At 41.9% G+C, this 24519-nt stretch overlaps 1 protein-coding gene across 2 annotated transcripts in view; it reads left to right on the top strand.

Moving 5' to 3' along the window:
* Positions 1-24519, top strand: part of CFDP1 (craniofacial development protein 1) — a 139473-nt gene that overhangs the window by 27046 nt on the left and 87908 nt on the right. For both annotated transcript variants that reach the window (XM_030863317.3, XM_030863313.3), the window contains exon 5: positions 395-514. In XM_030863317.3, the coding sequence (XP_030719177.1) occupies positions 395-514 (120 nt within the window). The remainder of the gene's footprint in view (positions 1-394; positions 515-24519) is intronic.

Genomic DNA, 24519 nt, shown 5'->3' with positions numbered 1-24519 from the left:
TTTTTCTCCCAAATATTCCATCTCCCCATTCCAACTTTTACTTAAGTGTGAGCGCTCATCTGCGTGTGAGGTGCAGTGGAAGAGCCCTTTTCAGCCTTCACATCGGTGACCCACATGGACTGTGATTCAGTGGTGACTGTCATGCTGACAGAAGTAACGGAGGGGACTTGAGAGACATCAGACTTACATATGCTGTTGTTTCATTTGTTAAATTAATAAGGGGAAAATGTCTTTATCTAGAACTGTTACAGTACACTTTAATCATAAAGCTCAGCAGCCAGAATTTATAGAAGCCCCGTGTGTTTTTCCTTGTTGTTATTTATGCCCTTTTCTTAGATTTTGTTTCTTTCTTTTTATTCCTCTTGTAAAGTTGGTGTCTCCTTCCTTGGTACAGGGTGACTAAGGAAGTGGATGCTACATCTAAAGAAGCCAAATCCTTCTTCAAGCAAAATGAGAAAGAAAAACCCCAGGCTAATGTCCCTTCAGCTCTGCCATCACTTCCTGCCGGATCAGGGTGAGTAGTCTAGTCTCAGGTCCAGGTGTACCTGGCACGTTGGAGAAGCTGTTTTCAGTACAAGGACACCCTTTACCTGTAGCTCTCGTGACTCCTTTCCTGAGAGGAGGAATTCTGCTGCTGTTGTGCCTTTGCTGAAATATTTGCCAAAACGGGGGAGGCAGAGGAAAATGAGCCACAGGCTTCTTGTTTGATTCTGAAAAAAGTCCTGATATACAGTGTTGGCCACAGAGGTGAACACATAGTAGACTTTACATTTAAAAAATAATTTTTTTAAAAGCATGACATTTATTTATTTATTTTTGGTTGCGTTGGGTCTTTGTTGCTGCGCACAGGCTTTCTCTAGTTGCGGCGAGCGGGGGCTGCTCTTCGTTGCGGTGCTCGGGGCTTCTCATCGCTGTGGCTTCTCTTGTTGCGGAGCATGGGCTCTAGGCACCCGGGCTTCAGTAGTTATGGCACATGGGCTCTGTAGTTGTGGCTCGCGGGCTCTAGAGCTCAGGCTCAGTAGTTGTGGTGCATGGGCTTAGTTGCTCTGCAGCATGTGGGATCCTCCCAGACCAGGGCTTGAACCCGTGTCCCCTGCTTTGGCAGGCGGATTCTTAACCACTGTGCCACCAGGGAAGTCCCTAAAAAATAATTTTTGAATGAAAATATCAGCAGATCATCAGAACTTGTAATAAAGATTTGGGTTGAGTACTTGCTTCCACTCCCAAAGACCTCATAGGAACAGAAAAAGGTCAAAGCTGACTTGCAAATAATTTTGTTAACACATCATCAAGAACTTAATAGTTTTTCTCCCTTTATATTTTCCATACTACATGGGTTATTTTTAGCTGAAGACTAGAATTGTTTCTTTGGAGGAAATAAAAATTCCCTTCTTCTTAACCTGTATGTAAGATGGAAAGCATCACAGTTAGTATGAGGAACCAGGGCACTAGCCTACAGAGAAGTGAACATGGACCACACCCATTGTAACACTGATCACCTGCTGATTCCTGAGGGGGAGCTCTCTGTCCTTGAGGTGTTTGGGGTAGAACAAGTCATCTATAGGGGCTTCGCTGATCCTTAAGTCAGTTTGTTGCTTCATCCTTTCCTCCCAAAACAGTGAAGTTTTGTTTTGTGTTTTTACATTAAAAAAAAAAAAAAGTCATTGGTTTTCCTGTCAGGTTACGAGCTTTTATAGGACGGGCCTTTCTCATCTTTGCAGCCCTGGCTCCAAACGACACTGTGTTACACTGGTGTGCATTTACCCAAAAGCAAACCCTGAGACAAAGGTTTGAATGCAAGTCATTAGTGTGGGAAGTGATTCCAGGAAGCCTGAGCAGGGAAGTGAAAAGGTGTGGGAAGGTAGCCAGTGCAGGGTGTATTTTCCAGCCGCTGCTGGTGGTGGCTGCTAATCAGTCCTGCTGGTAGACTTGGCAAGGGCAAGGAGGCTGGGATATTTATCCTCCAACTCCCATCTGTGCTGGCTCAGCTGCTTCCACGGCGCTCAGGCCATGAGCTGCAGGTGTTTGCAGTGACGCTGCTCTCAGGGTGTCATGGCGGTGAGTGCAGGGACGTGTGGATGGCCTGTGTCCACATCTGCTCCATACTTTTTTTCTGCTTCTTAATCCATGCATTTCTCTCCCACTGGAGCAACTAGGTGGCAGAAGTCATGTAGTAGTTACACAGGAACCTGAGAAGGAAAAGGTTTTGAGTGCTTGCTACCACCGTGGAAATTAGGTAAATACCGAGGAAGGCATCTGTGAGAGGAACAGAGTAATGTGAACAGAGTTCTCCAGACTGACCCTCTTAATACTCTAGGCCAGTACGTTTCAAGCTGTGGTTTGCAATCATCATTTAAGAGAAATGAAATAGAATACATGTCATAGTACATCATGTGGTAAGAATAAATATTGTTTTCACAAAATTTTTATTTCAGTGTGGGTTTTGTTTGTTTGTTTTCGGTTGTGCCTGCGGCTTGCAACATCTTAGTTCCCTGACCAGGGATCGAACCCGGGCCCCCAGCAGTGAAAGCACCGAGTCCTAACCACTGGACTGCCAGGGAATTCCCTATTTCAGTTATAAAAGTGCTTGTACAGGGTGATGAAATAAACTATATTTTTTATGAGGTCTGAGATAAAAAATATGAGGCTCTTGGCTGAAGGAACATGCTTTTAGCCTTCTAATCATATTGTTTGAAAGGGATTTTCTTCATACCAATGACTTTCAAACTTTATTGACTGCAACTCACAATAAGGAATACATTTTACATCATGACTTAAAATATAGGTATGTTAAAAAGTGAAATAAAAATTTGGTGAAATTATGTTTACCTTTACTATGTATGGTGAACTCTTCTCTTTTATTTCCATTATTATGTAATTATTATGTGTAGTATGTGTCATTTAAAAAAATGTTATGACCCCTTGAATTGATTTCACAGTCTGTTACAACCTGAATTTGACAAATACTGCTCTAGATTACTTACAGAAGTAGCCTTCTGCAGGCTTGTCTTTGGGTTACCAGGCTTGTATCTGGTATTATTAAACAGTGTCTCTTGGCATTTATTGGAAGTGTTACTGTAAATTAAGTACTAGATTAAGTACTAGATAGAAATAAAGGCAGAGTTTCTTCTGCCTTAGGTTTCTAGCATAGTTAGTTTCAACTAGCATAATTTTTACTTCTAGCTTCCTTGGGTGTTTCTTTTTTTTTCTTTTTCCTTTTTTTTTTTTTTTTTTTTTTGCAGTACGCGGGCCTCTCACTGTTGTGGCCTCTCCCGTTGCGGAGCACAGGCTCCGGACGCGCAGGCCCAGCTGCCATGGCTCACGGGCCCAGCCGGTCCGCGGCACGTGGGATCCTCCCGGACCGGGGCACGAACCCACGTCCCCTGCATCGGCAGGCGGACTCTCAACCACTGCGCCACCAGGGAAGCCCCTTGGGTGTTTCTTAAAATAATCCCTATTAATGCTTAGAGATTCTACTTGGAAACAATGTGTTTCAGAAAACACTGTTACCGTAGTTATGAAGATAACCAGAGGAGGGAGAAGTGGTAGCTTGGCAAGGTCACCTTGTTTAAGTCACTAAGTCACTCATGGAAATCTCACTGTATTCTGTATTCATGCCTTCTTTTCTTAGAAAGAGCTAATAGCCTTTAGAAGATAAGAAATCTGCTATGATGATATCTGTATTAGGAGAAACCAGCAGGAAACAGATGGCATCCTCAAACTAGGATACCTTGAGGAGAGTTTAATATCTCACAAAATAATGAAAAACCACAGGGAGAGGGACAGTATGGTATCTCTGGGCCTAGTAATAATGCGGCTCCATCACCAACCCTAGACCTGAAGGGGCAAGACAGGGAGCAGTTTATGGCAGTGAAGATAGGGAGGGCCTCCTGTCAGGAGCTGAGAACTTCACTTGAGTGATGGGACATCTAGGGGGAATAAATATCCAAATATTCCATTCCTCCTTCCATCCCATCTCTTGCTAGGGCACTCCATTGGCCATTGAGGCTTATGAAAGAAAAAAAATTATTCTGGTACTTGTTAAAATGGTAAGGAAGACTTATTCAGGATTATTGCAGTAGTTGTTAATGACTGTCACAATAGGGGGGAAAGGTCAGACTTAACTTTGAATACAGCAAAGACAGCTGGGGATTTATAGCTAGGGAACAGAATTGAGGGTGAGAGGATGATCAGTGGATGGAACAGTGCTAAGGGGAGACATGAGAAGTAGGGAGATTCTTTTTTTTTTTTTTTTTAGCAGCACACGGGCCTCTCCCGTTGCGGAGCACAGGCTCCGGACTTGCAGGCTCAGCGGCCATGGCTCACAGGCCCAGCCACTCCGCGGCATGTGGGATCCTCCCAGACCGGGGCACGAACCCGTGTCCCCTGCATCGGCAGGCAGACTCTCAACCACTGCGCCACCAGAGATTCTTGCTGAACTGACCTAACAGGGTTCTTGCTGAAGGCAGGCCAAGGACTTATACATCAGAGGTGGCAAATGAAGAACTTGATCATATGTCGAGAGTGATCAGATATGAGTGGGCAGTTCTGTTTAAACTGATTTAGCAGGATTCTTACTGAAACTGAGCTATGCAAGCCCATCAAGGATGGGGCCAAGATTGAGGCTTAGGCGAGAAGAGGTCTCAAAGGAGCCTGACTAAGGTTGGGTAAAGAAGAGAGTCTTTTGTCCGTACAGGACAGCATCTGGGGCAGAGAGAGCAGCGTGGAGGACATAGAGGGAATCTAGAGGGGTCAACCAATGACATACCTTTTAGTAGATCAATGAACTACTGATTCCTTTATAAAGGGGTGAAGTGAAATTTGAGCAAAATCAGTTTCTTTGAAAGCTATAATGGAACATAACAGATTACAAGGATATGTCTGCCTCAGTAAAAAAGTCCTCACAGTTTGTACATGCAAATGGGGACACATTTAGTTGTGATACATGTACCTTGAATTTCTGAATAAATCCAGAAGATGACCTTCAAGGTTGGCATGATCGTTTTTCTGAAATTCATCTCAAAAAGCTTCCACAGTTGTAGTTGTGCTTGGGAAAAGACAGGCTCAAGAGGAATTCATTTGATCTGGGGTGTCTAAGTGCACACATTTTATCAGTGCAGACATTAGTATGTGCTGCAGGCTGCACATGCGTGGTATGCAAAGTTTTCAGGGGAAGAATCTACAGGAAATATCTAACTTATTAAAAGAAAATTATTTTAATGCAGTAAAATATTGTTTCCACAGACTTTTTTCATTTTCATTTTTGGAGTTGCTTCAGTTTATAGAAATTGCCCAGCAGAAACACTTTGTTTATTTTTCTTCTCTCTAAACAGATTTAAGCAATACAGGAAAACCAGAGCAGGAGAGTAAAACATCCTGCCCCATGTCCTTTGCTAGCAAATAAGAATCACAGGAGGGCTTCCCTGGTGGTGCAGTTGTTGAGAGTCCGCCTGCCGATGCAGGGGACACGGTTCGTGCCCCGGTCTGGGAAGACCCCACATGCCGCGGAGTGGCTAGGCCCATGATCCATGGCCACTGAGCCTGCGCGTCCGGAGCCTGTGCTCCACAACGGGAGAGGCCACAACAGTGAGAGGCCCGCGTACCACAAAAAAAAAAAAAAAAAAAAGAATCACAGGAGCAAATGTTTGTAACTGACAGTGCATTTCCGCCACATGTTTAAAATAGCACACTGCTTTGGCTATAAAAAGCCAAAGTTTATGCTTTGGGGATGGAGTAAGCAAAACACCCAATTTCATTGGCGGCCGGAGTCAGAAATGCCAGGAAACTACGATTGGTAGGAAAAAGCACTGTGCTCAGCATAATGTGTCTGAATTCCTGTAGTTCTGTTAGTCTAAGCTCTCGATCCACTTCTCACCCTCCACTCCCCTCCAGCCCTTGCTACCAATACTGTTGGCCACTTGAATCCAGCTTCTACCAGTGTTTGTGGGGGTCTGGCTGGTACATTTACTGCTTGCCTTCAACCCAACATTTATTACTTACTTTATTCCAACAGTGGGTGGCTGTTAGTTCCATTCAAGTTTATAATCCTACCCATAAGCGTTAACTTGTTTAATGAAGGGCTTACTATTTAGTTGCCTCCTTATAGATTGAGAGTGACCTAAAGCAATAAAACCTAAGGGTGAAAAACATCATTTTCCCGTGTAATTTTGTCTTGTCTTCTCGGTCTATTGAGCAAAAAAAAAAGAGGCTTTATTGTTGAGTCTCAGACAACATCTTGGGTGGTGTCAGTTTAGCAATGTTTGCCCTAAAGATAGAAGAGATAGAATTCCTTACAGTGTCACACTGAAGGTAGAAGACCTGTTGGTACTCAGTGTATTTGAGCAGTCAGTCCCCAGGACCTTTAATTTGTACAACAGAGTCTTGCTGTCTGAGCAGTTGATCTGATGTCTCCCAAGCTCCTCGGACATGAGTTAATATGACTTTGTTGGCTTTTGAGTTTCAATATATAGTCTTTTTTATACAGAGATCATTGAGCATTTCACTTGAAGTAACAAAAACCAGGGCTTCCCTGGCAGCACAATGGTTAAGAATCTGCCTGCTAATGCAGGGGACGCGGGTTTGAGTCCTGGGCTGGGAAGATCCCACATGCTGCAGAGCAGCTAAGCCCGTGTGCCACAACTACTGAGCCTGTGCTCTAGAGCCCGCGAGCCATAACTACTGAAGCCCACATGCCTAGGGCCCGTGCTCCGCAACAAGAGGAGCCACCGCAATGAGAAGCCCACGTACCGCAACGAAGAGTAGCCCCCGCTCACCGCAACTAGAGAAAGCCCACGCACAGCAATGAAGACCCAAGGCAGCCAAAAATAACTAAATAAATTGATTTAAAAAATAATAATAAAAACACTGACGAGTATTGCATACACAGCAGCCCTTTAAAAAAAAAAGTAACAAAAACTGATATAGCCACAGTACTGGGTGGAAATGTTTCTTTTGTTTGTTTGTTTGTTTGTTGGGTTCGTGGGCCTCTCACTGTTGTGGCCTCTCCCATTGCGGAGCACAGGCTCTGGACGCGCAGGCTCAGCGGCCATAGCTCACGGACCCAGCCGTCATAATTAATGTTAGAAGTAAGGAGAGGGAGTTAAGCCTTTTGATTTGTTCCCACAGCCAGCTCTAAGTTTTCTACTTTAGTGAGATTTCCTGTTTGATGATAATTTGGGGTTTTAGTTTAGTTGACTCAGGGCTGGCCCTGTCCTTATTTTGTTACTGTTTGTAAGTAGATGTTCATGAGTCTCATTAACTTTTTTTTTTTTAAGAGATACACTTATTTATTTATTTTTTGGCTGCATTGGGTTGGGTCTTCATTGCTGTGCATGGGCTTTTTCCCTAGTTGTGGCGAACGGGGGCTACTCTTCATTGCAGAGCACAGACTCTAGGTGCACGGGCTCGGTAGTTGTGGCTCACGGGCTTTAGAGCGCTGGCTCAGTAGCTGTGGCGCATGGGCTTAGTTGCTCTGCGGCATGTGGGATCTTCCCGGACTAGGGCTCGAACCCGTGTCCCCTGCATTGGCAGGCGGATTCTTAACCACTGCGCCACCAGGGAAGTCCTCCTCCTTAACTTTTGAATTTAACTTTGTTACTCTTAGCGAATGTGGTGCTGCCAGTAGGAGGTGTTCAGAAACGTGTGGTGAGATATTTTGGTGTCACATGACTTGAGACCATTGGTACTTAGTGGGTGGGTTTCAGGGATACTAAATATCCTGCAGTGCTTAGGACAGTTTGTACAGAGAATTTGCTTTTCCAGAATGCTAGCTTTGTGACATGCTGTTTTAAGGGAGCTGGGGTCCTTCAGTTTCCAGTTTGAGACTCTGCTCCAGGTTAGACATTCACAAACTGGAAGTTGATGGATCAGATCTGTCCTTGGATGTTTTTATTCAGTCAGTATTTAAAAATCAGGAGAGTTGACATAAACTCTGGATTACTGGTTTTTCTTCAGAAATGAGAAGTTGTGCCACTGCCCTTCCTCTTTCCTTAGAGCATTAAGGAGCTGGAGCAGAGTAGATGGGTTGTGCCTGTTCCTGTCCCTGCTCCTCATTTATGCTACCCACTTGCTTCCTGTAGTCAGGTGTTTCTCACATGCTAGAATGCCATGTTTCCCTCTAATGACCAGGTTAATTTCCTTTTGGAACCAGTTTGTTCTCTAGATTAAGTATGACATACTATCTTCTCATGCTGTAGGTTAAATGTTTCTATATCCGTTTTAAAAGAATAGTTTCTGTTTATTGACAGTTTGCCAAATTTAAGGCACAGTGCTAAGTGTTTTACATGTATTATTTCATTCATTCCACATAAACATTTCAAGAGGTAGGTGCTAACTTTGTGCCCATTTCACAGATCAGGAAACTGAGGCTCAGGGAGGGGCCCTTAATTTGTTAGAATTGTATAGCTGATGGATGGTGGAGCCTGGATTCCAGTCCAGTTCTCTTTGAGACCAAAGTCTGGGCTCTCAGCCCCTGCGCCTTACAACCACTCTTTCTTACCCTCCTAATTGGCCTTTTTTGTTAAAAGTATCTCTTCAGCTTTATAACCTATGAAGGACTGTTTGAAAGCTATTTTGTGTTTTGTTATTTTTGAAGGAAGTGAGATGACTATTTACTCCCATTTCCTTTGTAAGCCTTTTCCTCATTAACCATGGCTAGTCTGGGTTTCCTGTACTTTCTTTCTTTTTTCCTTTTTTTTTTTTTTTTTTTTTTGCGGTACGCGGGCCTCTCACTGCTGTGGCCTCTCTGGTTGCGGAGCACAGGCTCCGGACGCGCAGGCTCAGTGGCCATGGCTCACGGGCCCAGCTGCTCCGCGGCATGTGGGATCTTCCCGGACTGGGGCACAAACCCGTGTCCCCTGCATCGGTAGGCGGACTCTCAACCACTGCGCCACCAGGGAAGCCCTCCTGTACTATATTTTAATCTCATCCTTATCTCATGAAATTGAAGGAGCTAGCACATTTTAAAAATTTTTTTTACTTTTTAAGAAATTAATTTATTCGAGTTGAGATAGTTTTGAAATATAAAAATTGGTTGTGTTTTGAAAAGGTATAATTCTTGTAGACATTCTGTGGTTAAAAATTTTTTAAATGCTTTTTAAAAATGGTCGTCTATGTTTTGCACTTGAGATTTGTAAAAAATAAAGTTTCTGTGGGAAGGTGACCTCTGGTTTCCTGATCATGGGAGGGAGGTGCTTGTCTGGCGCTTGGCAGCTCGGGACTAGGTTGCTGGGCCACCTGCCCGCCCCAGGTTGGGGGAAGGGGACCTCATCTCCCACCTGTCCAGGTGCTGAGAGCGGACTCCCACCGAGCTGGGTGGCACCTGAATAGACGCGTCTCACTTGTCATTCTGATTGAAAGCACAGCAGAAGCACCAGGATGCTCCCTCCTCATTTGTGAAGGTCATAACTGAATCCTCCTTTGGCGCCCACCAGGGAACAGATAGCAACGGGCAGCTCTTCCAAGCTCAAACTTGGGTACTTCTGTCTGCCGCAGCAAGTCGGGGAAGCCCAGGGACTCTTAAGAGCAGAGTAAAATTACTGGCATCCTCCCTGTAGCCCTGCCCTCCACCAGTCTGGATAATTAAGGCTGAATGGCTAAATTGTATTTCATTTTTCCAGAATAACTGTATATGTAGCTGTGAGAAAATGAGGCTCAGATTTAAACTCCTTAATAACTTGTCCCAGAATGACTAACAGGGAGCCTTAAATAAATGTTGATTTGTGAAGAAGGTTAAAAAAGTAGCAAAGTCCAAAAATAGCACATTTTAAAAATGAGTTCGAGGTGTGTTTGTACTTTGATAATCTGCCAGCAGTCAACAGTGAAGCTGTGGACAACATGTGATACTGGGGAGTAATGGCTGTTACCATTTCTATCTGGTAATGGAGTCTTTTTTTTTTTAAGCCCTCTTTTTTTTTTTTTTTAACCTCTTTATTGGAGTATGGTAATGGACTCTTACTGAGGTCTGAATTCTACGTTGTAGAAAGCTTATGTGAGGGTGTTGCCAGGGGACTCAAATAGGAAATATCCTTGCCCAGCTTGTTTTAAGGTCATTTCTTCTAGCAGCCATTTGTTCCAGAATAGGACTAGCTAGAAATAGCTTTTAAGAGGAAATGATTGATTCTGGCAGCCTCAGTGGTACTGCTGTTACTTTACTTATCAACTCCAGAATGATGCTGTGTGTTGGGGCAAGAAAACCCTGTACTGACTTTCACCTTCATGTTCTTCAATGGATGCTTATACTCTGCCTCATTTGGTTTTAACTTATTCTTTTTATTTTTTTACTTTTGGCTGTGTTGGTCTTCGTTGCTGTGTGCGGGCTTTCTCTAGTTGCGGCCAGCGGGGGCTACTCTTTGTTGCGGTGCGCAGGCTTCTCATTGCAGTGGCTTCTCTTGTTGCAGAGCACAGGCTCTAGGCACGTGGGCTTCAGTAGTTGGGGCACATGGGCTCAGTAGTTGTGGCTCGTGGGCTCTAGAGCACAGGCTCTGTAGTTACGGTGCATGAGCTTAGTTGCTCCGCGGCATGTGGGATCTTCCTGGACCAGGGCTCGAACCCATGTCCCCTGCATTGGCAGGCAGATTCTTAACCACTGCGCCACCAGGGAAGTCCCTTAAATTATTCTTCAATTTTTTTTTTTTTTTTTCCTCGGTATGCAGGCCTCTCACTGTTGTGGCCTCTCCTGTTGTGGAGCACAGGCTCCGGACATGCAGGCTTAGCGGCCATGGCTTACGGGCCCAGCCGCCCCGCGGCATGTGGGATCTTCCCGGACCGGGGCACGAACCTGCGTCCCCTGCATCAGCAGGCGGACTCAACCACTGCGCCACCAGGGAAGCCCTCAATTGTTTTTTAAGTATACCTCTACAGGTGTTGCAGGTACAGAGTAAGTGGATTTGAAATTGAAATTAAATAATTCTTTAAAGATTTCCCCATGAATACTTGGAATATTTTGAATTTATTAAAGGTAATCTCATCTCATTTATTCTTTTTTAAAAAATTAATTATTTTTGGCTGTGTTGGGTCTTTGTTGCTGTACGGGGGCTTCCTCTAGTTGCAGCGAGTGGGGGCTACTCTTCGTTGCAGTGCACAGGCTTCTCACTGTGGTGGCTTCTCTTGTTGCGGAGCACGGGCTCTAGGTGCACAGGCTTCAGTAGTTGTGGCTGGCAGGCTCAATAGTTGCGGTGCACGGGCTTTGCTCCGCCGCATGTGGGCTCTTCCCGGACCAGGGCTTGAACCCGTGTCCCCTGCATTGTCAATCGGATTCTTTTTTTTTTTTTGCGGTACGTGGGCCTCTCACTGCTGTGGCCTCTGCCGTTGCGGAACACAGGCTACGGACGCGCAGGCTCAGCGGCCATGGCTCACGGGCCTAGCCACTCGGCGGCACGTGGGATCTTCCCGGACTGGGGCATGAACCCGTGTCCCCTGCATTGGCAGGCAGACTCTCAACCACTGCGCCACCAGGGAAGCCCCTCATTCACATTCTTGATTTGAAGAGATTGTTCCAGGCCGAGCTAGAAAGTGAAAGAAATATGAATGGAGAGATTAGTGATTATTCCCCGCACCCGCCCCCCCCCCCCCCGCTTTTTTTGGAGACTCTTTGACATTTGGATCAAGCAATGTAAGCGTCTAAATGAGATCCCAAACATAGAAGAGCTTTCAAAGTAAGAACATTTTTCATTTGCAGTCACCAGGATGGGATTGAATACCTACAGCAAATACTATGAATCTAGGAAATGTCCCTCTTGGTTTTCAGTGTTGCCCAGAGTTGAACAAATTCTAGTCTTTTTAGAAAATCCTATGAGGAGTTGAACTTTATTACACAGAGCAGCCTTCTTTTTTCCTTTGCCCTTACCCCTGAGTTAAAGTGCAAACAAGTTTCAACAATCTATGAGTTTAAGAGCCAGGTGCCTGTATGTGTTATAAAATTTTAAACTTTTATTTTGCTATATTCCTATACCCTTGGTTGTGCCAACTTTTTCTTGGTGTGAAATAGGTGTCAGGAAAGTACTTTGGGTGCTTCTTGGTAGTGTAGGGAAGAATGGAAAGAATAGGTAGCTGAAGCTATGACTTTCATAAAGTTTACTCAGTACGATAATAGGAAATTGATTTGGAAATAAGGATATGGAGACATTCATTTAAGGAGAAGATTGTGATGCTCTAGAAATGAAGTGGAAATATTTTGGTTATAACATGAATTTATTGATTTACTTTGAGTGCTTTAGCTTCTTTTAGTGTACACTAGAGGGCAGAGTCCCCCTGAAAAGATAGCTTGTCTTTGGCAAGATCCCAGGAACACGAAGCGTCCCTAAGATTTGGTATATAAGTGCTATACATTTTTCTCTAATTAGATTATTCTCTTGGTATGAGATTTCTATGTGTTATACAATTTCTACATCTTTCTTTTATTAGAATTTGTTTTGTTTTAAACTTTACCATTGTGCTTAGAAAGTGGAAGATGATTTTTCTTCTCTCATTTTTTTACTTGAGATCTAAAAGCTTTTACCACTGTTGTTTGAATTACAAATAAGAAAGTAAAAAATGACCTATAGTCCTACCACTTAAATTTTTTTCAGGAAGAAGGAAGTGAAATTTCCTTGTTACCTGCCTGTTCTTTCATTCCCAGCCCCAGAGGCTAATAATTTTAGCTGGTTATCAGTTATGTTCCAGTCCTTCCCTTACTATGCTAGTATATTGTAATCATATAACATTAAAACAAAAATGGACTCACTCTTCTCCATTAATCTGCAACGTGTATTTTTGCTTAAACAGTCTATCTTGGGCATCTTTCCAGGTCCAGTATAAACATCTACTTTTTTATGCCTGCATGATATTCTGTTGTGTGAATATTCTATAATTTGAATAACCATTCCCTTATTGGTGAACATTTAGTTTTCCAAATTTTACAGTTATGAATAGTTCCATAATAATCCTTGCACATATATTTTTTTATGTTCTCATGCTGTTATTTCTGGAGGACAGATTCATAGAAGTGGGATTGCTGGCTCATCAAATGTGTGCACCTTAAATCATAATAAATGCTGCCAAATAGACAAGAAAAATTTGAAATCTCTCCAGTGTTACATGAGAGGGAGGGCCCATTTCCGCACGCCATTACTAGTATTCAGGGTTTCTCCACAATCATTATGTTAACTGAGTCTTCATAACCTGCTGGTTTGCATTGTGGCTTAAAATTTCCCCTCCTTTGAAAACCTTTACCAAAAACATTTTTTTTCAAGAATTAATCTAGTGCTACATTTTTGTGCATTTGGCAAATGTTAAAGAATTAATTAAGGTTTGGGTATCACCTATAGGTAGTCTCCATATTGTATCAAATCATGAAAGTTAATTAATTCTCAGTCATTTAAGAGTTCAGGTAAAAATCTGAGTTTTATAAACACACTGAGAGCAATCGTGAGCCAATTTAGAGACTGTATATTATAGATTCTTTAAAACGCTGTGTGTTATTTCTCTCTTTATGTCCATAGTGTTGGAAGTTACTATCCCCCAATTTTTAAATTAAATTAAATTTAATTTTTTTTTCGCGGTACGCGGGCCTCTCACTGCTGCGGCCTCTCCTGTCGTGGAGCACAGGCTCCGGACACGCAGGCCCAGCGGCCACGGCTCATGGGCCCAGCCGCTCCGCGGCATGTGGGATCCTCCCGGACCGGGGCACGAACCCACGTCCCCTGCATCGGCAGGCAGACTCCCAACCACTGTGCCACCAGGGAAGCCCTATTTTTTAAACATCTTGATTGGAGTATAACTGCTTTACAATTGTGTGTTAGTTTCTGCCTTATAACGAAGTGAATCAGCTATACATATACATATATCCCCATATCCGAAATGTTTTAATGTCAGTAAAGCATGTCATTTGTCCTAAGTATAGCAGTCAGTGATTCTTATGTTCTGATCACGTTTTTTTGTGTTATTTTTTTAACGTCTTTATTGGAGTATAATTGCTTTACAATGGTGTGTTAGTTTCTGCTTTATAAGAAAGTGAATCAGTTATACGTATACATGTTTTCCCATATCTCTTCCCTCTTGCGTCTCCCTCCCTCCCACCCCTCTAGGTGGTCACAAACCACCTAGCTGATCTCCCTGTGCTATGCGGCTACTTCCCACTAGCTATCTGTTTTACGTTTGGTAGTGTATATATGTCCATGACACTCTCTCACTCACTTTGTCACAGCTTCCCCCTCCCTATATCCTCAAGTCCATGCTCTAGTAGGTCTGTGTCTTTATTCCTGCCTTACCCCTAGGTTCTTCATGACTTTTTTTTCTTAGATTCCATATATATGTGTTAGCATACGGTATTTGTTTTTCTCTTTCTGATTCACTTCACTATGTATGACAGACTCTAGGTCCATCCACCTCACTACAAATAACTCAATTTCATTTCTTTTTATGGCTGAGTAATATTCCATTGTATATATGTGCCACATCTTCTTTATCCATTCATCTGTTGATAGACACTTAGGTTGCTTCCATGTCCTGGCTATTGTAAATAGAGCTGCAGTGAACATTTTGGTACATGACTCTTTTTGAATTATGGTTTTCTCAGGGTATATGCCCAGTAGTGGGATTGCTGGGTCGTATGGTAGTTCTATTTTTAGTTTATTAAGGAACCTCCATACTGTTCCCCATAGTGGCTGTATCAATTTACATTCTCACCAACAGTGCAGGAGGGTTCCCTTTTTGCCACACCCTCTCCAGCATTTATTGTTTCTAGATTTTTTGATGATGGCCATTCTGACTGGTGTGAGATCATACCTCATTGTAGTTTTTTTTTTTCTCTGTTTTTTTTTTTTTTTTTGCGGTATGCGGGCCTCTCACTGTTGCGGTTTCTCCTGTTGTGGAGCACAGGCTCCAGACGCGCAGGCTCAGCGGCCATGGCTCACGGGCGCAGCTGCTCCGTGGCATGTGGGATCTTCCTGGACTGGGGCACAAACCCGTGTCCACTGCATCGGCAGGTGGACTCTCAACCACTGCGCCACCAGGGAAGCCCTCATTGTAGTTTTGATTTGCATTTCTCTAATGATTAATGATGTTGAGCATTCTTTCATGTGTTTGTTGGCAATCTGTATATCTTATTTGGAGAAATGTCTATTTAGGTCTTCTGCCCATCTTTGGATTGGGTTGTTTGTTTTTTTGTTATTGAGCTGCATGAGCTGCTTATAAATTTTGGAGATTAATCCTTTGTCAGTTGCTTCATTTGCAAATATTTTCTCCCATTCTGAGGGTTGTCTTTTGGTCTTGTTTATGGTTTCCTTTGCTGTGCAAAAGCTTTGAAGTTTCATTAGGTCCCATTTGTTTATTTTTGTTTTTATTTCCATTTCTCTAGGAGGTGGGTCAAAAAGGATCTTGCTGTGATTTATGTCATAGAGTGTTCTGCCTATGTTTTCCTCTAAGAGTTTGATAGTGTCTGGTCTTACATTTAGGTCTTTAATCCATTTTGAGTTTATTTTTGCATATGGTGTTAGGGAGTGTTCTAATTTCATACTTTTACATGTACCTGTCCAATTTTCCCAGCACCACTTATTGAAGAGGCTGTCTTTTCTCCACTGTATATTCTTGCCTCCTTTATCAAAGATAAGGTGACCATATGTTCGTGGGTTTATCTCTGAGCTTTCTATCCTGTTCCATTGATCTGTATTTCTGTTTTTGTGCCAGTACCATACTGTCTTGATTACTGTAGCTTTGTAGTATAGTCTGAAGTCAGGGAGCCTGACTCCTACAGCTCATTTTTCATTCTCAAGATTGCTTTGGCTGTGCGGGGTCTTTTGTGTTTCCATACAAATTGTGATTTTTTTTGTTCTAGTTCTGTGAAAAATGTCAGTGGTAGTTTGATAGGGATTGCATTGAATCTGTAGATTGCTTTGGGTAGTAGAGTCATTTTCACAATGTTGATTCTTCCAATGCAAGAACATGGTATATCTCTCCATCTATTTGTATCATCTTTAATTTCTTTCATCAGTGTCTTATAATTTTCTGCATACAGGTCTTTTGTCTCCTTAGGTAGGTTTATTCCTAGATATTTTATTCTTTTTGTTGCAGTGGTAAATGGGAGTGTTTTCTTAATTTCACTTTCAGATTTTTCATCATTAGTGTATAAGAATGCCAGAGATTTCTGTGCCTTAATTTTGTATCCTGCTACTTTACCAAATTCATTGATTAGCTCTAGTAGTTTTCTGGTAGCATCTTTAGGGTTCTCTATGTATAGTATCATGTGATCTGCAAACAGTGACAGTTTTACTTCTTCTTTTCCGATTTGGATTCCTTTTGTTTCTTTTTCTTCTCTGATTGCTGTGGCTAAATCTTCCAAAACTATGTTGAATAAGAGTGGTGAGAGTGGGCAACCTTGTCTTGTTCCTGATCTTAGTGGAAATGCTTTCAGTTTTTCACCATTGAGGATGATGTTGGCTGTGGTTTTGTCATATATGGCCTTTATTATGTTGAGGAAAGTTCCCTCTATGGCTACTTTCTGCAGGGTTTTTATCATAAATGGATGTTGAATTTTGTCAAAAGCTTTCTCTGCATCTATTGAGTTGATCATATGGTTTTTCTCCTTCAATTTGTTAATATGGTGTATCACATTGATTGATTTGCATATATTGGAGAATCCTTGCATTCCAGAATAAACCCCACTTGATCATGGTGTATGACCCTTTTAATGTGCTGTTGAATTCTGTTTGCTAGTATTTTGTTGAGGATTTTTACATCTACGTTCATCAGTGATATTGGCCTGTAGTTTTCTTCTTTTGTGACATCTTTGTCTGATTTTGGTATCAGGGTGATGGTGGCCTCGTAGAATGAGTTTGGAAGTGTTCCTCCCTCTGCTATATTTTGGAAGAGTTTGAGAAGGATAGGTGTTAGCTCTTCTCTAAATGTTTGATAGAATTCGCCGGTGAAGCCATCTGGTCCTGGGCTTTTGTTTGTTGGAAGATTTTTAATCACAGTTTCAATTTCAGTGCTTGTGATTGGTCTGTTCATATTTTCTATTTCTTCCTGGTCTGATCATGTTTTGATACAGGCATCTTGCTGCTGTTTGGTGGAAGGTTATGATTATATAGAAAGATACATATTTGATAAATAATTTAATTTGGATTGGGGGATTTTTCTTACGGGAGAGGCTGAGAAGCTGTGTTCTGATTATTTTGGTCAGGGATTGAAAATCAGGCTGATGTGAGATGCAGCACTTACTATATTCGGTTACTAGCTCTGGATTCTTGCCAAAATCCTGTTATCCAAAGAAACCTGTGATAAATTTCAGCTGAAATAATTTAAAATTTGTAACCTAGGCTAATATTTCTGTATCATTAAGAAAATGGAAGATTCTGAAAATCATTAATCTTTAGATACAGTAATTCTGGATGCTTATGACCATAAAAAGCGGTCACAACCTTTTGAATGTTAGACTTTAGTTGAATTTACAATATTTACAATTAGTAGCTGCTTATTTAGAATGAGCAGGAAAAACCCACACTTAGCATTGGCTTTTGCTTTAAACCGGGATCATTTAGCCCCAACTGCGTGCAGAATGGTGAACTATAGGGGGCAGGAACCAAAAGAGAAGAGTGTGACATAACTTATTTGGACCAGAAGTGAGAATTAGAAAGATCTAAGGGATCCCATGTACAAAACATTCTTGATCTTGGACTCTTGTCTAGAGTAACTAGTTTCAAAGAAAAGATTTGAGGAAGTTCCCTTTAGAGCACAGTAACCACAAGCATCATGTCTGCTTCCCAGCCATGTTTCTGTATGTGCTGTGGGTTAACTAAATCCAAGTTTTTGATAGCCTTTCAGAAAGTTATTCTGATGTAGCTTACGTTGGACCTGTTTGGACCTCAATTTCTCGGTCTTGTTATGGTGAAGCCAACTTTCCTATTGGGCTAACTTGGTGGATTAGCTATGTGTTTTATAGTATCATACAAGAATGAGCCAGGCAGAATTTCAGCATGAAGGCTTAGATTATGAAGTATCTGTCTTTATAAAACTGGAGTTATATATACATTTTTTTGTTTTTGTTTTTGTGGTACTCGGACCTCTCACTGCTGTGGCCTCTCCTGTTGCCGGAGCACAGGCTCCGGACACGCAGGCCCAGCGGCCATGGCTCACGGGCCCAGCCGCTCCGCGGCATGTGGGATCTTCCCGGACCGGGGCACGAACCCATGTCCCCTGCATCAGCAGGCAGACTCTCAACCACTGTGTCACCAGGGAAGCCCGCGGAGTTATATATTTTTAAAACTCCTTTGAAATAGGACTTTGGTTAGCACCATAATGAAAGCAAAGGATCTGTGCTTCCCAGATAGTAGGGAAAGTTCATGATAAAGGCTTGTATTTTCCTTACATTTTATCAATCCTTGGGGAAATTGATTAGCAATGGAAAATGGCACACAACTTCATTCTCCCAGTATGGTATGTCATCTAATTATGATACACTATCTCAGGACACCCCTTCCTGATAAGACTCTAAGCTACCTTTTCTGCATTTGTGTGGAGTTTTCTCAAGATTCACAGACCTCTTCTCTTTATGCATTTAAATAATGTCATTCATCTACTCCAACAGCTTTAACCATCTCTTCTATGTTGGTGGTTCTCTGTCCTTTCAGAACTGCCTTTCTCCTGAGCTCCAGACCCTCACTGCATATTTCTCACTGCTTGCTGAAAGTTTATTCTGAATCCCCTTGACACCACAGTGGTCCAACATTTAATTCATTTTCTCTTAACTTGTTCCATTTTACAGTGCTGGAGAAATGGAGTCTGTGTAGTTAAGTAGCTTGTCAGAGAGAGTACCTAAACTAAAGCTTCTTTGTATTCCAGTGTTCTTTTCTGCTGGGTCACACTGCCTGTCTCTGGAGAAAAAATATACCACCACTATTTCCTGACTCACTCAGTCTCAACCTCAATGCTGTCTTCTTCCCTTTCTTTTTCCTGCACACCGCCCACCCCACCCCCACCCCTCTGCCCACTGCCCAGTCCTTGAAGTCCTTTTAATTCCACCTTCAAAATGTCTATAAATATTCATTTATATTCTTTCCCTCCCTCTCCTCCCCCTCTTCTCTCTATATTTCATCTTCATTCCCATTGCCTTTTTTCTGGGTCTTTCTGCGGATTCTCTCTGTGGTAATTGGAATATTTTCTAAAGTCTTTTGAAAAGCTTAGACTATTAGAATTGTTTCCTAAGTTCACTTAAAGGCAACAGTCCTTCTTCCTATATGCACCCGGAGTGCTGCTGCTGGGATAAGAGATTTGTGGCAGAAATTCAGTTTAGATCCTATCACTTGCTCAAAAATTTGATCCTTGTTACCTACTATTAAGTTCAAATGCTTTAGCCTAATATTACTTTAGTTCCAGCCAACCACACTTTTTTCTGTTACTCTGTTTGGCAGCCAGAAAGAAGTCCTTCCCTTTGCCCCATATTTTCCTCCCTCAGCTTATTCAGATAACCCACTCCCACCCCCAGGTGCCCTCATCTCTCCCCATCTATGGGAATCCTGCCCATTTTTCAAGCCCAGCTCTGCCCTCCCACACTCTTTCCTGATACAGGTCCTCTCTCTCTACTGCTGTTCCACTAATGGCCCTTTAAATATTGGACCATGAAGTATAGTTATTTTATTCTTTCTTATTCATGCCTTAAGAAGAATAAAGCTCTTTTAAGATCTTTTCTTTGACTTTGGATTTCTGCAGTTTCAATACAATGTAGATGGTATGGATTTAGTTTTGTTTCTTAAATCTGAGGCTTCATGCCTTTTGAAAGTTCTGAAAATTTCTTAGGCATTATCTCTTTGAATATTGTCAGTTTGCATTTTATTATCTCCTTTTAGAACTCCTATATGTCAAATCTTTTCATTTAGTCCTCAGTATCACTTCACTTTTCTTTGGTATTTTTCATCTCACTATTTCTCTGAGTTGCCTTCTGGCTGTTTCCTGTGTTCTAGTTTTTTACTTTTTCTTCAGCTGTGTCTAATCTATTTTAACTTGTTCATTGAGTTTCATTTCAGTGACTACGTTTTTTATTTTTAGAATTTTTAGTTGATTTGTTTTCAAATCTGCCTGTTATTTTTTTCATGGTATCTCATTCATATGGTTTTGAGGTTTTCTTTTATATTCATAATCATTTTAAGTATACTTCCTTTATAGTGTCTGTCTGATGGTTCTTTTATCAGAAGTTCTTGGAGTTCTAAAGCTGTCTTTATTTCATTTGTTGTCTCTCTTATAGTGGATTATTTCCTTTTGTGTTTAGTATTCTTTACTCATCTTTAGTAAGGTTTTGTCTTGGAGTGATCTCATGGCCTAGTGAAGCTGTATTTCTCAAAAGTGGAGATGAATTCTCTACTAGACGCCCTGGCTTGGGCTAATATTTATGTTAATTTTTTTTTGCTTTGAAGTTTCTAGAACACTCAGCTATTATAATTAAAGTAACTGTGAACCCCAACTCCATGTGATTGCAGGCCCAGGGTTCCAGTTCTCAGGGGATACTTTTTTCCCCCTTTTCCCTACTGCCCAAGCAGAGAGACGTTTTCTTGTCTGCTCCATGGGCTGTTAGGTGAATTTTTCCTAGTGTGTCCTTTCCCTGAGGATAAAGTAGCTTCTACTTTATTTGAGGTTTTGGTTCTAGTGTTCCACCTTTTATAAGTCCAAGACCAGTCCTGTTATCATGTGGATAACAAAACCCAGGGCGGAAGTTATTGAAACTTCTTCCCCACCCCATTCACCCCCTTGTAGCCACTGTATCAACTTACATGCTACCACTGTGGTTTTCAGTTCCTTCTTTGATCCAGGCACCCTGGGGGTTTCCCTTTCTTTCTTGTGGGTTCAGCTATACATTTAAAATAATTTTTGGTATATTTTAATCTAGCATTTCTAGGTCTTTATCTGGAAAATGTTTAGGTTATATTAAACATTCATCTTGCCTGAACTGAAGTGAGTTCTTTAAGGGCAGATACCCTGTATTGCTCTTTTAAAAGTGTTTCCCTGCAACTAGTACCAAGTTGTTCATTACAAGTGGTGAATTTGAGTAACTCAAAGGAAATATTTCTGATCACTCTGAGCATAGGAAGGAATACCCAATACTCTTTAAAAATACATTTGATGACTTATCTTTCGTATCAGATATGAACTGATGCTTCTCCTAAAACCTGTTGATTTTCACCATTAAAATACTTTGTATCTTGGGGCTTCCCTGGTGGTGCAGTGGTTGAGAGTCCGCCTGCTGATGCAGGGGACACGGGTTTGTGCCCCGGTCCAGGATGATCCCACATGCCGCAGAGCGGCTAGGCCCGTGAGCCATGGCCGCTGAGCCTGCGCGTCCAGAGCCTGTGCTCCGCGACAGGAGAGGCCACAGCAGTGAGAGGCCCACGTACCTGAAAAAAAAAAAAAAAAAAAAACCTTTGTATCTTAAATATCTGATGCTTTTCTTTTCTCTTTTGAGCTATTTACTACATTGTTCCCATTGTTGGTTTTCCCTGTTCTGTTCAGAAACAAAATATCTGGGAATATTTTTTTATATAATTTCTAAAACATCCATGAACTTTCTTATGTGAAATTCCCTCATATCTATATCAGTTTATTTGTAACTCCCTGTTTCAGCTCCGTCTTTTTTTTTTTTTTTTGGCTGCGTTGGGTCTTTGTTGCTGCACGTGGGCTTTCTCTAGTCGTGGCGAGTGGAGGCTACTCTTTGTTGCGGTGCGTGGGATTCCCATTGCGGTGGCTTCTCTTGCTGTGGAGCACGGGCTCTAGGTGCACGGGCTTCAGTAGTTGCAGCACGCGGGCTCAGTAGTTGTGGCTCACGGGCTCTAGAGTGCAGGCTCAGTAGTTGTGGCGCACGGGCTCAGTTGCTCCACGGCATGTGGGATCTTCCTGGACCAGGGCTCGAACCCGTGTCCCCTGCATTGGCAGGCAGATTCTTAACCATTGCACTGCCAGGGAAGACCCTGGACCTTCTTTTTGTCTGTCTGATCTGACCTCCTCAGAGATCTGCAAGAAATTTCATAAATACCACCCTTCATGGGAGGCAAGGAGCTGAATATTCAAAACCCTTGATTTCCCAGCACCCTTTGTAGCTAGTTTTCAGTCAGGAACCTTGGCTTCATGAATCAGCTGTGTGCCCAGCATTTTGAGTCCAGGCCTAGTGAGGCAGAGGCAGGGAACTCCAAAAATCTTCTTGGGCCTACGTAGGGGTGCCAGCTGCAGTATGTGGATGGTGTCCATGACAGCAGCATCCTCATCAGTCTAGGTTTGCAGTGTGATTTGGGGGCATTGTTTCTGGCCTCTGAACTTTGTTCTTGAATCCTCCTGGATTTTGATGAGTAACCCAATACCTTTTTTTTTTTTAATTAAACTTTGTAATTTGAGAGATTGTAGACTTACATGCAGTTGTGTAAAATAACACAGTTTTCTTGACTTTTTGACCCAGATTCCCCTTATGGTAACATCTTGCAGTATCATAAATAAAGTTTTACAAATATTTGTGTACAGGTTTTTGTGTGAATGTAAGTGTGTGAGCTTGTGTGGGGTTTTTTTTGGGGGGCGGGGGTGGGCCTTGTCACGCATCTTGCAGGATCTTAGTTCCCCAACCAGGGATTGAACCCTATCCACAGCAATGAAAGCACTGAGTCCTAACCACTGGACCACCAGGGAATTCCCATAAGTGTGTCATTTTTGTGTGAACAAGTTTTCTATTGCTACTGTAACAAATTACTACAAGTGTAGCTGCTTACATAGCACAAGTTTATTGTCTTACAGTTTTGCAGACTGGAAGTCCAACACTGTGGTCTCACCATGCTAAAATCAAAGCAGGTCTGTGTTCCTAGTGAGTTTAGGACTAAGGTCCTCATTTTCTTGCTTTCAGCTATGGACCTTCCCAGCTTCTAGAGATCATCCACATTCCTTGGCTCATGGCCCCCTACTGTTTTCAAAGCCAGCAGCAACTGGTTGATTCCCTCTCAAACTGTGAAGGTCTACTCCTTCCTTCATCTCATCTCTAACCCAGCTGAGAAGGGGTTTCCACTTTTAAGGACTCCTTTGATTAGATTGGGCCCAGATTGATAATCAAGGATAATCTCCCCTATCTCAAGGTCCATACCCTTAATCACATCTGCAAAGTCCTTTTTGCATGTAAGGTGAGATAACTAATTCATAGATTCCAGGAGGGTAGGAAGTAAGTATTTTTTTTGGGGGGTGGTAGTCATTATTCTGCTCACCACAATTAAAATTTCATTTCTCAGAGGTAAATGTTCTGAGAGGGGTCAGTTGCTGGGTCATGTGGTAATTGAATGTATAGTTTTTATAAGAAACTGCCGAACTTTTCCAAAGGGGCTGTACTATTTTACATTTCCAGCAGCAATGTGTAAGGGATTTTAGTTTCTCTGCATCCTTGTCAACATTTGGCATGGTCATTATTTTTTATTTTAGCCACTCCAGTAGGTGTGTAGTGATATATATTTCCCTAAGGTGTTAAATACCTTTTCATGTGCTCTTCTGCCATATATATATCCTCTTTGGTGAAATGACTGTTCATGTCTTTTGCCCATTTTCTAACCGGATTGTTTGGACTTTTGAGTTTTAAGAGTTGTCTGTAAATTCTAGATATTTGTCCTTTATCAGATATGTGGTTTGCAAATCCTTTCTTCCAGTGTGTAGCTTGTCTTATCCTTTTAAGAGGATCTTTCACAGGGCATATATTTTTAATTATGATGAAGTCCAATTTATCAGTTTCTCCTTTTATGGATTTTACTTACAGTGTCAAGTCTAAGAATTTTTGTATAAGGCATGATTTTTAATTATTTTATTTTATTTATTTTTTCCTATGCTGTCCTACTTCTAGCACCATTTGTTGAAAAGGCTGTCTTTGAATTGCTTTTGCCCTTTTGTTAAAAATCAGTTTGGCTTATGGTTCTGTTTCTGGGTTCTCTGTTCCATTGACATGTGTCTATCCCACAATCTTGATTACTGACCTATAAAATAAATCTTGAAATCTGGTAGACTGATTTCTCCCACTTTATTATTTCTTTTCAGAACTATTTTTTTAAACAATTTTAGTTCCTTTGCCTTTTCTTGTGAATTTTAGAATAATTTTGTCTGTATCTACAAAAACTCTGGGATTTTGATAGGAATTGCATTAAACCTTATTATGGACTGAATTGTGTCCCCCTCCCCCCCAAAATTTATATTTTGAAGCCTTAACCCCCAATGTGACTGTACTTTGGGATAAGGTATTAAGGAGGTAGCTAAGGTTAAATGAGGTCATAAGGGTGGGTCCTAATCCAGTAGAACCTTATAAGAAGAGGAAGAGGGACTTTCCTGGTGGTCCAGTGGTTAAGACTCCGGCTCCCAATGCAGGGGGCCTGGGTTCAATCCCTGGTCAGGGAGCTAGATCCCACATGATGCAACTAAGATCCTGTGTGCCATGCAACTAGGACCTGGTGCAGTCAAATAAATAAATAAATATTTAAAAAAAAAAAAAAGAGGAAGAGACACCAGAAACCTCTCTTTCCAAACATTCACAGAGAAGAGGCCATGTGAAGA

The sequence above is a fragment of the Globicephala melas genome, chromosome 19 (genome assembly GCF_963455315.2).
Source record: "Globicephala melas chromosome 19, mGloMel1.2, whole genome shotgun sequence".
Lineage (NCBI taxonomy): Eukaryota > Metazoa > Chordata > Mammalia > Artiodactyla > Delphinidae > Globicephala > Globicephala melas.
The sequence above is the reverse complement of the archived record's forward strand: the minus strand, read 5'-3'. Positions and strand labels throughout refer to the sequence as shown.